The sequence below is a fragment of the Erythrolamprus reginae genome, chromosome 3 (assembly GCF_031021105.1).
Source record: "Erythrolamprus reginae isolate rEryReg1 chromosome 3, rEryReg1.hap1, whole genome shotgun sequence".
Classification (NCBI taxonomy): Eukaryota; Metazoa; Chordata; class Lepidosauria; order Squamata; family Dipsadidae; genus Erythrolamprus; species Erythrolamprus reginae.
In genome coordinates this window covers 224,166,026-224,180,935 of record NC_091952.1, presented here as the reverse complement: position 1 = coordinate 224,180,935, position 14,910 = coordinate 224,166,026, and the positions used below count along the sequence as shown (strand labels likewise).

Genomic DNA, 14,910 nt, shown 5'->3' with positions numbered 1-14,910 from the left:
TTTTGTTGTATTGTTTTACTGCTGTTGTTAGCCTCCCGAGTCTGCGGAGAGGGGCGGCATACAAATCCAATTAATAATAATAATAATAACAACAACAACAACAACAACATGACGTCTCAAACTGCCAATTTTCCAGTTGACGCCCAGAGTTTTAACTGCTAGGTCACCACGAGCTATAATATGTTCTATGGCAGTGTTTCCCAACCTTGGCAACTTGAAGATATTTGGACTTCAACTCCCAGAATTCTCCAGCCAGCGAATGCTGGCTGGGGAATTCTGGGAGTTGAAGTCCAGATATCTTCATGTTGCCAAGGTTGGGAAACACTGCTCTATGGCATGACAATTAGCTGGATACATAGCTGGCTAAAAAAGTCATACTGAAAGAACACTTATGTCAGGCATGGGAAACAAATAACATATATAAAGCAGTTTCTTTACTGCATGTTCATACAGACAAAATCTTTCTAGACTAAAGCATGTTCTGCATAACTATAAACTATAAATGCTGAGAAGAAATTAGGGAAGTACCTCCTGGGCTACTTCCTGAAGAGCAACAATTCAAAGCTGCTTTATGTTTTTCTCTATGTCCATCTCTCATAGTTTAATGTCAGATTCTATCACATCTCGATGGTGATTTCTCATAGATGATAATTAAGTACTACAAAGTTCAGTCTTTCTCAATAAAGAAAATCTTATTAATATTGAAACAAACTGCCTGCGGTAACTAATATATGTAGAAAATTCAAAGCAATGTTGATAGGAGAAATAAATCTCTACGGAGTCTACGGAGAGGGGCGGCATACAAATCTAATAATAAATAATAATAGTAATAATAATAATAATAATAATAATAATAATAATAATAATAATAAATGGGCTGAGAAGACAATGAAAATCAGGGAGGCAAATGCAATTTTCTTCAACTGGAATGTACCGTAAATGCAATGTAGGTATCTGGCTTGGCAACAGTAATTGTGGGAAAAATAAATCCTGGAACAAGCATTAAAATTGAATGTATCAAATATGGCAGGACTAAAAAAATGCAAAACGTAAATTTTAGATTGTGAAAACAGAAACATAGTTCCAAATAATGAGCTGCAATTGTTTCATTTTGTTCTGTTTGGCCAGATTTCAGCAGGAATGCTGTGTTCAGTTTTGATATTGCGTTGCAATTCAAGAAACCCCGGGATAGATTTGGAAAAAGGCACCAAGGATGATCTGGAAACTAAAAACTAAATCTTATGAAGACAAGAAGAAGGGAACTTTATAATTCCAGACTGGATAGCTGCACACTGAAAACAATAGTGTCTCAAAATTGCCTAAGAACTTGAAATTATTAATTTCAACACTGAAACAATGAGTTATTTCAAATATCCGGGGTAGAATTCTGATACAACACTTAAATTCCATCTTTTTAAAATATGGTAGGATTTTCTAACAGTTCCTATACGACTTGTATTCTCAAAGAACCAGCTAACATTAAGAGTTAATGAAAAGATAAACTGAATTTGATCTCCCCCGTTACCACTTCAAAATAATAGGTAACACAAATCACCATTTTGTACAATGCCCTGCACAATGGGCAAGGCGTTGCACAAACAGCTTTATGTTGTTCATTTAGACTTGCTAACTGCCAACTGAAATTCTGGAAATTCCTTCCCACGCAAAATGTTTTCCCTGTGGGACTTCTGGTTGTACTTCCGGCACATTCAAAAGCCTGATCTGTCAATTCTGTGCTCTCCTTGTCAGAGGGTCCAATCGGGATCATAGCCACCCTGGAGTGGTAGCAAAGCAAAGGGGACTGCCTACCAGGTAGACGGGAACTACATCTCCTTTCCCTAATCAGGAAAACCTGCGACAACGACAATAAGCAGCGGCAGCAAATATGGCTGCCATGAAGCTGAAGACAACCAAAATACCTAAGAGCAAGTGAATGGCTTGTGATCTGGGCAAAAGAAAACTTTTTGAAATTAACCCCAATTCAATTCAATTTATTAGATTTGTATGCCGCCCCTCTCTGAAGAAATATGGAGGAAAGTTTATGGGAGATATACAAAAAATTAAGAGAACTGTTGAAAGGAAACAAAGAAAAGAAAACTTAGAATTCTCAAAATAAAGACATAGCTTTGGAAAGGTTGTTTTAAATACTGAAATTCGATTTGGAGAGGGGCGGCATACAAATCTAAATAATAAATAAATAATGAATAAATTACTATTAAACTGATTATTTACTTACCCGTACATATACTGGATTTACGATTTAAAATGATTAAATTTGGATTATTAACAAAAGAAAGAGAAGCAATATCAAACTGAAATAGGAGCTGACAAGGGAAGAATTGTGGTGACTTTGGGAATTTTTATTTTTGTTGGATAATATAGCTGAGCAAATTAAAAAGATTGAAAAAGATGTGGATAATTCCTTGGATTTTTCTTTTATAATTGGTTTGACTTTAAAATTGGAATAAGTGGAGATAATAATAATAATAATAATAATAATAATAATAATAATAATAATAATTATTATTATTAATTAGATTTGTATGCCGCCCCTCTCCGAGGATTCGGAGTGGCTCACAACAAACAATGCAATATAGAATCATATTGCTTTCCTCTGCACAGCTTTTTTTTCCCTAAAGAGAAAGTGAAAGAAACTACCAGAATTTCCCAGTCTGAAGAGTCCTTGATACTCTTTGAGTTTGCTTGTTTTCCTGCACACATTTCATTAGCAAAACTAGATAACATCATGCGCACTGATTATGTTACCTAGTTTGGATAATGACACGTCTGCAAGAAAACAAGGAAGGTCAGAAAGCACCAAGGACCTGTCAACCATGAGCTACAAACATTTCCTTTATTTGCAAGTCTGATCCCAAGTTACTTTACCAACCCACATAATATCATCCATCACTAGAGTGCTAACAATCTTTTGCTTAAGATGCAAATTAAATTTCTTATAAAGTTGATCAGACTTTGCCCTTAAGGCTCATTATCTTTATAGTCCATGTGGCCAATGGCAAGAACTGGCGGGAGAAAACCGGATCGTATCCTGTCTAAGTATAAGCAGTCCTGAACTTACGACTACAACTGAGCCCAAAATTCATGCTGTGAAGCGAGAAATGTGTTAAGTGAGTCTTGCTTCAAAGTTGCTTTTACAACTTTTCTTGCCAGGTTTGCTAAGCAAATCACTGCAGTTGTTAAAGTTAGCAAAACGAATGTTAATGAATCTGCTTGTCAGAAGGTTGCAGAAAGTGGTCAGGGGACCCAGTACAGTCATAAATGTGAGTCAGTTGTCAAGATTACAAATCACGTGACCAAGGGGATACATTGCAAGGATCATAAACGTGACAAATGATCTTAGGTAACTTTTTTCAGTGCCACTGTAACTTTGAACAGTCACTTAGGCCAGGGGTAGGCAAAGTTGGCTCTTCTATGACTTGTGGACTTCAACTCCCAGAATTCTTGAGCCAATCATGCTAACTCAGGAATTCTGGGAGTTGAAGTCCATGTAATAGAAGAGCCAACTTTGCCTACCTCTGACCTAGGTGAACTGTTGTTAAATGGAGGACAGCCTGTATTTAAAGCGTTCCCTTGACTTTCGCGGGCTGTCTTGGAAAGCCGCAAAGTAGAGATGCCGAAGTAATTATACTATTTTTGGCTATGAACAGTATCGCAGGACATCCCCTAACACTTTAAACCCCTAAATTACAATTTCCCATTCCCTTAACCTTTAGATTATTACTCACTATTATTACTGGTACTCACCATTAAAGAAGATACTTAATGATCCTGATATTTATTAACATAATTATTTAATAACAATAATTTGGCGATGATGTATGACATCAAGGGCGGGAAAAATCGTGGTGTAGAAAAAAAGCTGCAAAGTATTTTTTAATTAATATTTTTTGAAAAACTGTGGTATAGACTTTTTGTAAATGTCGGACCCACGAAAGTCAAGGGAACACTGTAATCCCATATGAACCACATATAAAAATGACCCCCATGATAATCATTAAGTGTTGTACCTCATAATTCTTGACAAATGTATCCTTTTCTTTTATGTACACTCAGAGCATATGCACCAAAGACAAATTCCTTGTGTGTCCAATAAAGAATTCTATTCTATTCTATATAAAAACGCCCAAATAGGACAACCTCAAGGAGTAATGCATAGATCGAACAACTACAAGTCTAGGGTTTTTTTTGGTAAACGAGAATGACCTTTTTTTGTGTGTTTGGTTTAACTTTTTGGATCATCAAATGGGGAAACAGCTGACTTGCCGGAAAAGGAGGATGGTTTAGAGCAGTGTTTCCCAACCTTGACAACTTGAAGATATCTGGACTTCAACTCCCAGAATTCCCCAGGCAGCATTCGCTGGCTGGGGAATTCTGGGAGTTGAAGTACAAATATATTCAAGTTGCCAAGGTTGGGAAACACTGCTCTGGGCAACAATGGCATTTTTATGAGCCTCGATGGCACAGTGGTTAGAGCGCAGTACTGCAAGCTACTTCTGCTGCAGTACTGTCTGCCAGCAGTTTGGCAGATTGAATCTCAGTAGGCTCAAGGTTGACTTAGCCTTCCCTCCTTCCAAATGAAGACTCAGATTGTTGGGGTGGTGGTGGTAATATGCTTACCCTCAGAGAAGGCTGTAAAGCACTGTGAAGTGGTATATAGGTCTAAATGGGGGAACTGAGATATCTCCCACAGGCTTATATAGTTTTATGTATGGTATGCTTGTGTTGCATGGTTTTAAATGATGGGCTTTTAGATGTTTTTCTTTTGTTACATTGTCACATTGTTATTATTAGTGTTGTGAGCTGCCCCGAATCTGCGGAGAGGGGCGGCATACAAATCTAATAAATTATTATTATTACTATTACTATTATTATTATTATTAACTAAAAAGTAACTATAAAAGAGGACAATAGGACAGGGACTGTAGGCACAGTGGTGAACCTATGCACGCCCCTTACAGACCTCTTAGAAAAGGGGAGCGGTCGATTGCAGACAGTCTAAGGTCAAAGTTTTGGGGGTTTGGGGAAGAAACCACAGTCAGGTATTATATTCCAGGCATTGATCACTCTATTGTTGAAGTTGTATTATCTGCAATCGAGTTCGGAGAGGTTTACATTTAGTAGTAGTAGTAGTAGTAGTAGTAGTAGTAGTAGTAGTAGTAATAATAATAATAATAATAATAATAATAATAATAATAATAATAATAATAATAATAATAATAATAATAATATAGCCCCTAACAATTACCTTTCCAACAGGCTGCCCTGTAAAGACTTGACAGCCACCGGGATCCGCCAGTCTGCGTGACGCGCGGAGGACACCGTCCCGTAGGCCCCGCGGCTGACGAAGCTTTGGTCCGGGAGCTTGTTGGAAGAGATGATAGGGAGGGTGTAGCTGATGTTGCAAGGCGAGCAGCCCGCGCCGCTCCCGCTGTCGGGACCTCCGCCGTTCGTCCTCATGCTGCAGTCGGAGGCCATCAAACTACAGGTGCAAGTTCTCCGAAAAACGCGTCCCCCCTCGCGAAGGAACTCAAGGCAAGGCGCCAGGCGTGAATCTCCCCTGCGCCCGCAGACTCCCGCTGATCTCGCTTCTTCCGCGACTCGCTTCCAATTCTTTGCATCCCACCCTGCTGCTCTGAACCGGCTCGTCACCGTAGCGTGTCAAACTGCAACCGACGTATTATTTCTGTCAGGCGCGCTTCATAGCATTCCCGAGCCGTCTTTTCTCGGCCGCCATCTCTGCCTCTCTCCAACGAGTCCGGATGGTTCCCAAAAAACTTTCTTCCCACCCACCCGCCTCTCAGCGCTCCTTCTCCCACTCGGGTGACTCAACCACCCTCGCGCCAGAGTCGGGGTTGTGCTTTCGGTCTCGCGCTTCGCAGGACGGCGTCGTCTTCGGGGGGGAAAAAAATAAAAAGGCGCGGAGGAGAACCTCGGGGGACCCGCGGGGCCTCGCTTTCCAAGGTTCGGACGTCCCGACTCGGGACTGCTCTGTTTCGGGGGAGGGGAAAAAAAGGAGTAAAATCACGTCAGGGACGCCCCCCCTCCAAAAGCCACTTGCGAGGCGCGCGTAAATGGAGCCCTAAATTCTTTCACAGTCCCGTCTTCTCGCGGGGGAATTGGACTTAACCTCCCAACTGGGTGGCTCTGAGGAGAAAAAGGCGGCCGGGGTGGAGGGAGGTATCTCGGCCGCGTTCGCCAAAGAAACCTCCAACACCCTCCCACATTCCGGAAGAGCACAAGCTCATAGACTGGAAAGTCTGCCTTAATGCCCGCCTCCGGTCAGCCGCCTCTTTGTTGTCGCTGCGGGTTGGTGCTTCTCCTCCCCTTAGTTACTTAAAAGGGAGAATCAGTCACGTAGTGTGGGCCCTTTAGTCGGGAACTCTTCGGAGAGGAGAAAGCTGCGATCCTGATAAGAATAGAATAGAATAGAATTTTATTGGCCAAGTGTGATTGGACACACAAGGAATTTGTCTTGGTGCATATGCTTTCAGTGTACATAAAAATAAAAAAATAATTTGTCAAGAATCATGTGGTGCAACACTTAATGATTGCCATAGGGGTCAAATAAGCAATGAAGAAACAATCAATATTAATAAAAATCTTAGGATACAAGTAACAAGTCATACAGTCCTAAGTGAGAGGAAAAGGATGATAGGAATGGTGAGAAAAACTAGTAGAATAGAAGTGCAGATTTAGTAAAAACTCTGACAGTGTTGAGGGAAGCTAGTTTAACGTGAGCTATTCTTCGATTCAGTCCTCGATTTACGGCCACAATTGAGCCCGCAATATATGTCGCTAAGTGAGACATTGGTTAAGTGAATTTTGCCCCCATTTTATTTGTTTGATTTATTATGTATTAATTGGATTTGTATGCCGCCCCTCTCCGAGGACTTTTGGTTAAGTGAATCACTTTTTAATTTTTAAATTGATTTTTTATAATAATAAAACATGCACACAACATATAACAATGTGTTCAGTGTTCAAAGTGCCTGCCACCAGACAACATTCATATCCCTCCACCAAAATGGAGGCATATTTTCTATATACCATTTTAACTCAAGAGTAGTATATCTATTTACATATTATAAAACAATTCTAATTTATTCTTTATAGCTTGGTCTCAAATTCCACTGACCACATATCCTCTTACCTTGTCCCATCGTCCCATCAGTTCCTGCAGATTAGTTTCATAGGCTGAATTCATCCTCTTATCCATAAGTTCAAATTGAATGTGATCCATCATGTACTGATACTAATTTTGTATTGTCTATTTTGTTGCATCCTTCCAGCATAGGACTATTACCGTCTTGAATGCTTTCTATCAGTGCTTCTTTTATGTCTCTAAATTCTCCCATCTCATTCCTTTTGACATTTCCAACATTTCTCCCTTAGACTCTCCACGATTGACCTCTCCAGGTTCCTAAGAGGCCAGTAAGGGGCGTACATAAGTGCACTGGTGTGCCTTTCGTCCCCTGTCCAATTGTCTTTCCTTTCTCTCACTTATCATATATATTTTCTTTCTTTCATATATCCTCTCCTCTAAGTTCACTTTTACCCTTATATATATTACTACATGTCTATTTTTCTTCCTATGTATTTGTGTAATTGGACAAATGAATAAGTAAGTAAGTAAGTAAGTAAGTAAGTAAGTAAGTAAGTAAGTAAGTAAGTAAGTAAGTAAGTAAGTAAATACATACATACATACATACATACATACATACATACATACATACATACATACATACATACTGCCATTTCCTTTGGAATTGTCCATCGTATATTTAACATCATATTAGTGTCCTCTTGCAATTCTTTCCAAAAGTTCTGCACTACCGGACATTCCCAAAACATACGCATAAACACCCCCTTATCTTGACACCCGGGCCAACAAGTATTCTTAACATTCTGCTGAAAGTGTGCATGTTGATCAGGTGTGTGATACCGTGGTTAAGTGAATCACTTAAGTTAGTAACTGAGTTGTTTAGTGACCCTGGTTTCCCCATTGACGTTGCTTGTCAGACAGTCACAAAAGCTGATCCCAGGATTCCGGGACACTGTAACCGTCGTAACTATGAACTAGTTGCCAAGCGTCATGTGTCCATGATCAACATTCTTAAGTTCTCTACACACTTAATTATAAGTGTGAAAAACAGTCATGGGTCACTTTTTTTCAGGGCTGTTCTAATTCTGAACGGTCGCTAAGTGAATTGTTGTAAGTCGAGGACTATCTGTAGTTTCAGCCAAGCAAGAAGAAATGGGTAACATTCATGTTCTTACATGTTCTGTGGGCGTGGCTTGGTGGTGCCAGGGTCATGTGACTGAGTGGGCATGGCCAACTTGATGTCACTCATGGCAAGGTGGGGTGGCATCACACCACCAAGCCACGCCCACAGAAGCGATAGAAAAGTTCAGCCAAGTCTTCTAGCGTTCAACCTGCTTCTTGCCTCATTCTCATGTTTGCTCTATGTGTATGAGCCCAAGAAGGAGAAGAGAAGGAGGGAGTGGGAGAGATGGGAAGAGGGCCAGTCAGTGGTGCGATTTACCGGTTCTTCGAACTGCACATAATGTCTGCCATTGGTTCTATAGATCCTGTCTGAACCTGCTGAATTTCACCCAGAGAAGAAATATATCTTAACTCCACAAACTCTGATTTATTGGGGCTAAAGGTCATAAGCTAGGTTTTATGCTGCAGTCCTAGGCCAGTTTGGTTACTTTTACAGTAGCCAGACTGTAAAGTACATTTAAGTATGTGCTTAACTATTTTAGGTTATCTAAGAAGCATCACTCCATTCGGTTGCGTTTGATGTCAGCCAATCACACAATCTTTAGTCTATGTTTACATAACTTACGAATCCCAGCGACCGATTAGGTCCCACAGAGTGGGCCTTCTCCGGGTCCCGTCAACTAAACAATGTCGGTTGGCGGGCCCCAGGGGAAGAGCCTTCTCTGTGGCGGCCCTGGCCCTCTGGAACCAACTCCCCCCGGAGATTAGAACTGCCCCTACTCTCCCTGCCTTCCGTAAAACTCTCAAAACCCACCTTTGTCGTCAGGTATGGGGGAACTGAAACACCTCCCCCGGCCACGTACAATTTATGTATGGTATGTTTGTGTGTGTGCTTGTTAATATAGTGGGGTTCTTTTAAAAACTATTTTAAATACTTAAATTTATTGAATTTATTTGGATTTGTACGATTGTTTATATTTTTTGTTGTGAGCCGCCCCGAGTTCGCGGAGAGGGGCGGCATACAAATCTAAATAATAAATAAATAAATAAATAAATAAACTTTAAGACCATTCTCAACAAGCAAATAAATTTTTTGTCGTGGGTTGTTGACGTGATTGAAACCTGTCCTCCTCAGTGTATAAACCTCAATGAATGGAAAGTGATCATGAAGTTTAATTAATGCAATAGAAATAAAATATTTCTGAGGAAAAGAGGAAGCTCCCTGTATTTACTGAGATCAAAGAATCCAATCTAGTTTCCAAATAAGCAGAGGGAGAATTTTTTGGTCTTGCCCTTAGGTTTATTTTAATCATGTGAAAATCAGCGGAGAAGGGTAATTTCCAGAAAACACACCAAGTTAGCGTGCTTTTAAAGAAAAAGCGGAAGTTTTGTAAAAAAAAAAAACAAAAAAAAAAGCTATACTTTTAACTTGGTGCCAAAATCTAATATAGGAAACCCATATTAAGACCAAAAATTACTTTCAAAATGGAGAAGCAATTCTCTTTCAATTCTTCCATAATTCCATGAATCTTGTGAATGTGAAGTCTCATTAAAACACTGATGATGTTACCTAGTTTGGTAATAAAATGTCTTGAAAGATCTCTCTCTCTCTCTTTCTCTCCCCCTCTCTCTCCCTCCCTGTCCTATCTATCTCCTCCCTTCCTGTGATTCTATAAAATTGGACCTGCAATAGCCTAATCTTCTTCCCTTCTCTTTGCCCTTTCTGCTGACTTCAGAGTTTTCCCAATATCTGCTGATTCTCCCTTGTCGGTTTTGGTGGACTCATGAAAAGATCTGTATGGATAACTTTATTCTGTCTTAATAATATAAAACAAGTTGTTGAATATTGAAAGGAATTCGCAATCGGAATTCCCAAGCAAAGAGCAAACGGTCAGCATTCTTCACATATGGAAATTGGAAACTATTTGCTTTCTTGTGTTTGGGAAATTCCTGTCACAGGTCATTATCAAATTTGGCATTTTCCTAGCTATTTAGAACATCCCTGAGTCTTAGAAACAGTTTAATCTATGCAGTTTACATCACTGTTCTGTCTTTGCTTCTGAGTTTTCTTCTCTTTTATAGTAAAAAAAGAAGTGGAAGAACACCAGGATAAATTTTCAAGTATTGTCACCAGAGATTGATGTGTATACTGGTGGGAATGGAGATATTGGACCTGAACTAGAAAGATTAGAAAGAAAGAAAAAACTAGAAATAAATTTAAAGTACCCTGAGCCTTGAAAATAAAATTGGATGACTTTGGACCAGTTATTCTATTAATAGCTCAATTGACCCTTTAAAACAAGGGTCTCCAACCTTGGCAACCTTAAGCCTGGAGGACCTCAACTCAGCAGAATTCCTCAGCCTGGGAAATTCTGGGAGTTGAAGCCTTCCAGTCTTAAAGTAGGCAAGGTTGGAGACCCCTGCTCTAAAATAAATTAAGTGGAATGAATGTTCTGCACAATCTCCCAATGAAAAGATAGAATAAATAAGTGAAAAATAAATAAAATTGAATCCTTTACAAAATTCTGTGTTTGAGAAAGGCTATTGTGCAGTTAAAGCTTAATCCGGAAACACACTGATTTGAGGGCACCAAGCAGTGCCTATGAAAAAGGGAAAGTCCTTCGTTGAAGTAATACATTTGGCCACAGCTTTGGGTCAGCTTTTTACGCAAAAAAGTAGGCTCATCTCAGATTGGACACAGAAGTCAGGCTAGGCAGAAATGCTTGGAAATTCCCTTACTCCTCCTCCCCTTTCTGGCTAAGCTAGCTGTCAACAGGAAGGAGGAAATAGTTCAGTTACTCTACAGAAGAACTGCGAGAGCAACCAGATACATTGCTTTCGGGAGGAGGGTGGAAGGAACTCTGCGCAAACTGCAGACTTTTAGCATTACGATTTTCATTGCATCCTTTTTATACACATTGCTTGGCACGTGGTCAGTTGGACTCGCATTTCATGGAAATTTCCATTGAACGGATTTTGAATGTAGTGAAAATGAAACTCATGACTCCGTTGTTATATCCTCAAACCCTCTCAGCTTCAATCTTCCAACTGTCTACCATGGACTTCACCCAGTTCCTAAGAGCTCCATGAAGGGAACATGCATAAGCGCTCCAGTGTTCACGATCTTATTTATATTTATACCTGCTATTTTGTACATGTTTGACAAACAAATAAAATAAATAAAATTTTAAAAATCCAGCAGTTGGGGGAAGTGGGGGAGAAGAAGGAGGAACTGGATTCCTGCTTGTAGTGTTTTATTACCATTTTTATGTTAAAACTACTACAACACTATTTGTCATAACATTTGGCGTGCATAAGTGCACCAGTGTGCCTTCCGTCCCCTGTCCAATTGTCTCTCCTTATCTCATTTATCTTTTCTTCCTTTCTAATATGTTCACCTATACTTTTATACCTTTTCTTCTATTCTTTTCTTTACTTATATTATTGCATATCTTTCTCTTCAGTGTGTATTATGTATTGGACAAAATAAATAAATAAAAATAAATAAACTGTCTGACAAATAAATAGTTGATTTAATTGGTTACTTGTCAACCACCCTGAAACAATTGACGTTTGGGAAGTGAATTGAAATAAATAATATTATTTATTACAACAAATTATCTACTGTTGACCTTTCCCCTTTCCCAAGAGGTCTGTAAGGGGCGTGCACGTGCACTGTTTATTTTATTTATTTATTTATTAGATTTGTATGCCGCCCCTTTCCGTAGACTCGGGGCGGCTCACAACATAATAAAACAATTCATAACAAATCTAATAATTTACAATTTAAAATTTAAAGTAGTTAAGAAACCCCATTTTTAAGCAGACATACCTACAAACATACCATACATAAATTATATAGGCCCGGGGGAGATATCTCAATTCCCCCATGCCTGACGACAAAGGTGGGTTTTTGAGGAGTTTACGAAAGGCAAGGAGGGTAGGGGCAGTTCTAATCTCTGGGGGGAGCTGGTTCCAGAGAGTCGGAGCCACCACAGAGAAGGCTCTTCCCCTGGGGCCCGCCAACCGACATTGTTTAGTTGACGGGACCCAGAGAAGGCCAACTCTGTGGGACCTAATCGGTCGCTGGGATTCGTGCAGCAGAAGGCGGTCTCGGAGATATTCTGGTCCTATGCCATGAAGGGCTTTATAGGTCATAACCAACACTTTGAATTGTAACCGGAAATTGATCGGCAACCAATGCAGACTGCGGAGTGTTGGTGTAACATGGCCATTTTGGGAAAGCCCATGACTGTTCTCGCAGCTGCATTCTGCACGATCTGAAGTTTCCGAACTGTTGTGCCTACTGTCCCTGTCCTTCTGTCCCATTATCCTTTTTATCACTTCTTTATACTTTGTTACGTTAATAAAAAATATAAGTCTATACTTTTTTGACAAATATAATAAATAAATAAATAATAAATAAATAAATAAAATAGAAACATAGAAGATTGACGGCAGAAAAAGACCTCATGGTTCATCTAGTCTGCCCTTATACTGTACTATTTCCTGTATTTTATCTTAGGATGGATATATGTAGTCTATATGTGTAGACCTTTTTAAAGGTCAAATGTGTATCGATTGGAACTCTACTGATTCCTTTCCTTTTTCTCTTCTTTTTCCGTCTCGCTGTCATTCCAGGGTTTCTGATCACACCTTATTCTCCTGGAGCTGTTGAACCGGTTTCTTGTCACTCTCTTCTTCTTTCCACCCACCCAACCTTCCTCCCCTTCGCCCCCACAGCCTTTTCTTCTGTGTTTCTGCAAATCTCTGGGTTTCCCCTCCGTCTTTCAATACCTCTCTTGTTTGCAGTTATTGCGTATTTTTGACCGTCCATGCACCAACCTTCTTTCCTGAAGACGGAAGGGAGAATGTAAATTATTACATGTGCTATTGGTTTTGAAACCTGTTACTCATTAGGAAAATTGACTTTCTCATTTTTGTCTTTCTCCATACAGCCCATTAATTTACAAGTAAAATCTGGCTCTCAGTGACACAATTTTGCATTTCACTTGGTTTACTTTTAAGATGTCAGAGATCAGCCTGGCTAACTTTGGCGGGAAGGAGCTGCAAATGAGCTGCCTGATCTGGAGAGATAAGGGAGGAGGACATCTAGTGACATAATGACATCACTAAAAGAGGCAGAACAATTTCCCCCCTCTGATTCCATATTGGTAGAATGGATGGGATACAGATGGGGTGAAGCAATTCATTGGAGGCAATCCATTCTCAACCCCACCTCTTATTACATTGTATGCTAGTATGTATGAGTGGTTCTTTAAATTGGGGTTTTTAAGATTGTTTTAATATTAGATTTGTTTACATTGTCTTTTTATATTGTTGTTAGCCGCCCCGAGTCTTCGGACAGGGGTGGCATACAAATCTAATAAATACAAATACAAATACATTGATAAATAAAGTCTTAAATCACAAAATTTGATCTGACTTGGACTATTTGGGAAGTTTTTAAATGTGAGAATAGCTTGATTGCCCTTGCCTGCTATTCCAACATGCCAGAAGGCAAAATTGGATCAAGAAACAAGATATGGACTTAAGAGGTAAGAGGAATTAGTGCTGGAATTGGGAGTATTTGACTCTATGTTGCCACTCATTTTAATTTAATTCATTTGATTTATTTGCTGCCCAATCCCATGGGACTCAGGACGGCTTACAACAATAGAATAAAACAGTACAGTGATCCCTCAATTATCGCGAGGGTTCCGTTCCAAGACCCCTCGCGATAATCGATTTTTCGCGATGTAGGGTTGCGGAAGTAAAAACACCATCTGCGCATGCGCGCCCTTTTTTCATGGCCGCGCATGCGCAGATGGTGGAGTTTGCGTGGGCGGCGGGGAAGACCCAGGGAAGGTTCCTTCGGCCGCCCAGCAGCTGATCTGCTTGGCAGCGCAGCGAGGAGCCGAATCGGGGTTTCCCCTTTGCGTGGGTGGCGGGGAAACACCGATCTTTGTCTGCTCGCTGCTGCTGCGGCCGCCCAGCAGCTGATCTGCTCGGCAGCGCAGCAGCAGCGAGCAGACGAAGATCGGGGTTTCCCCGCCGCCCACGCAAAGGGGAAACCCCGATTCGGCTCCTCGCTGCGCTGCCGAGCAGATCAGCTGCTGGGTGGCCGAAGGAACCTTCCCTGGGTCTTCCTCGCTGATGCCCCCGCCCGCTCACCCGCCCGCCGCCCGCCAGCAAGAGGGGGAGAGATAGAGAAAGAGAGAGAAGGAAAGAAAGAGATGAGAGAGGGAGGAAGAGAGTGTGAGAGAGGAAGAAGCAAGATAGAGAAAGAGAGAGAGAAAGAAAGATGAGAAAGGAAGGAAGAGAGTGACGTCATCGGGTGGGAAAAATTGCGATATAGCGTTTCGCAAAGAACGAGATCGCGAAAATCGAGGGATCACTGTAATACATTAGAAGTCAAATAAGAACAATAAAAACAGTAAAAACCCCATTTAACTCATCAATAAAAAACCCCCCAGAACTGCACTCATACACATTTAGAAACCCCCCCACCAAATTTAGCTACTAAAATTGTGGCATGATCAAATTAAAAATGGGGTGTGTTCAATAGATTATTCACTCAAACGAGACTAGATAACCTGAATATTCAGAAAGTTTTCAAAATTCTGTGGCTAGATTGTTGACTTGTGGATTAAGTTTTTGTTCAT

At 40.4% G+C, this 14,910-nt stretch overlaps 1 protein-coding gene across 1 annotated transcript in view; it reads right to left on the bottom strand.

Annotated features, from left to right (window-relative positions):
- RIPK2 (receptor interacting serine/threonine kinase 2) overlaps window positions 1–6,320 on the bottom strand; it is a 33,084-nt gene extending 26,764 nt beyond the window's left edge. The window contains exon 1 of the mRNA XM_070748014.1: window positions 5,267–6,320. Within this exon, the coding sequence (XP_070604115.1) occupies window positions 5,267–5,496 (230 nt within the window). The 5' untranslated portion in view covers window positions 5,497–6,320. The remainder of the gene's footprint in view (window positions 1–5,266) is intronic.
- Between the last annotated feature and the right edge of the window lie 8,590 nt (window positions 6,321–14,910).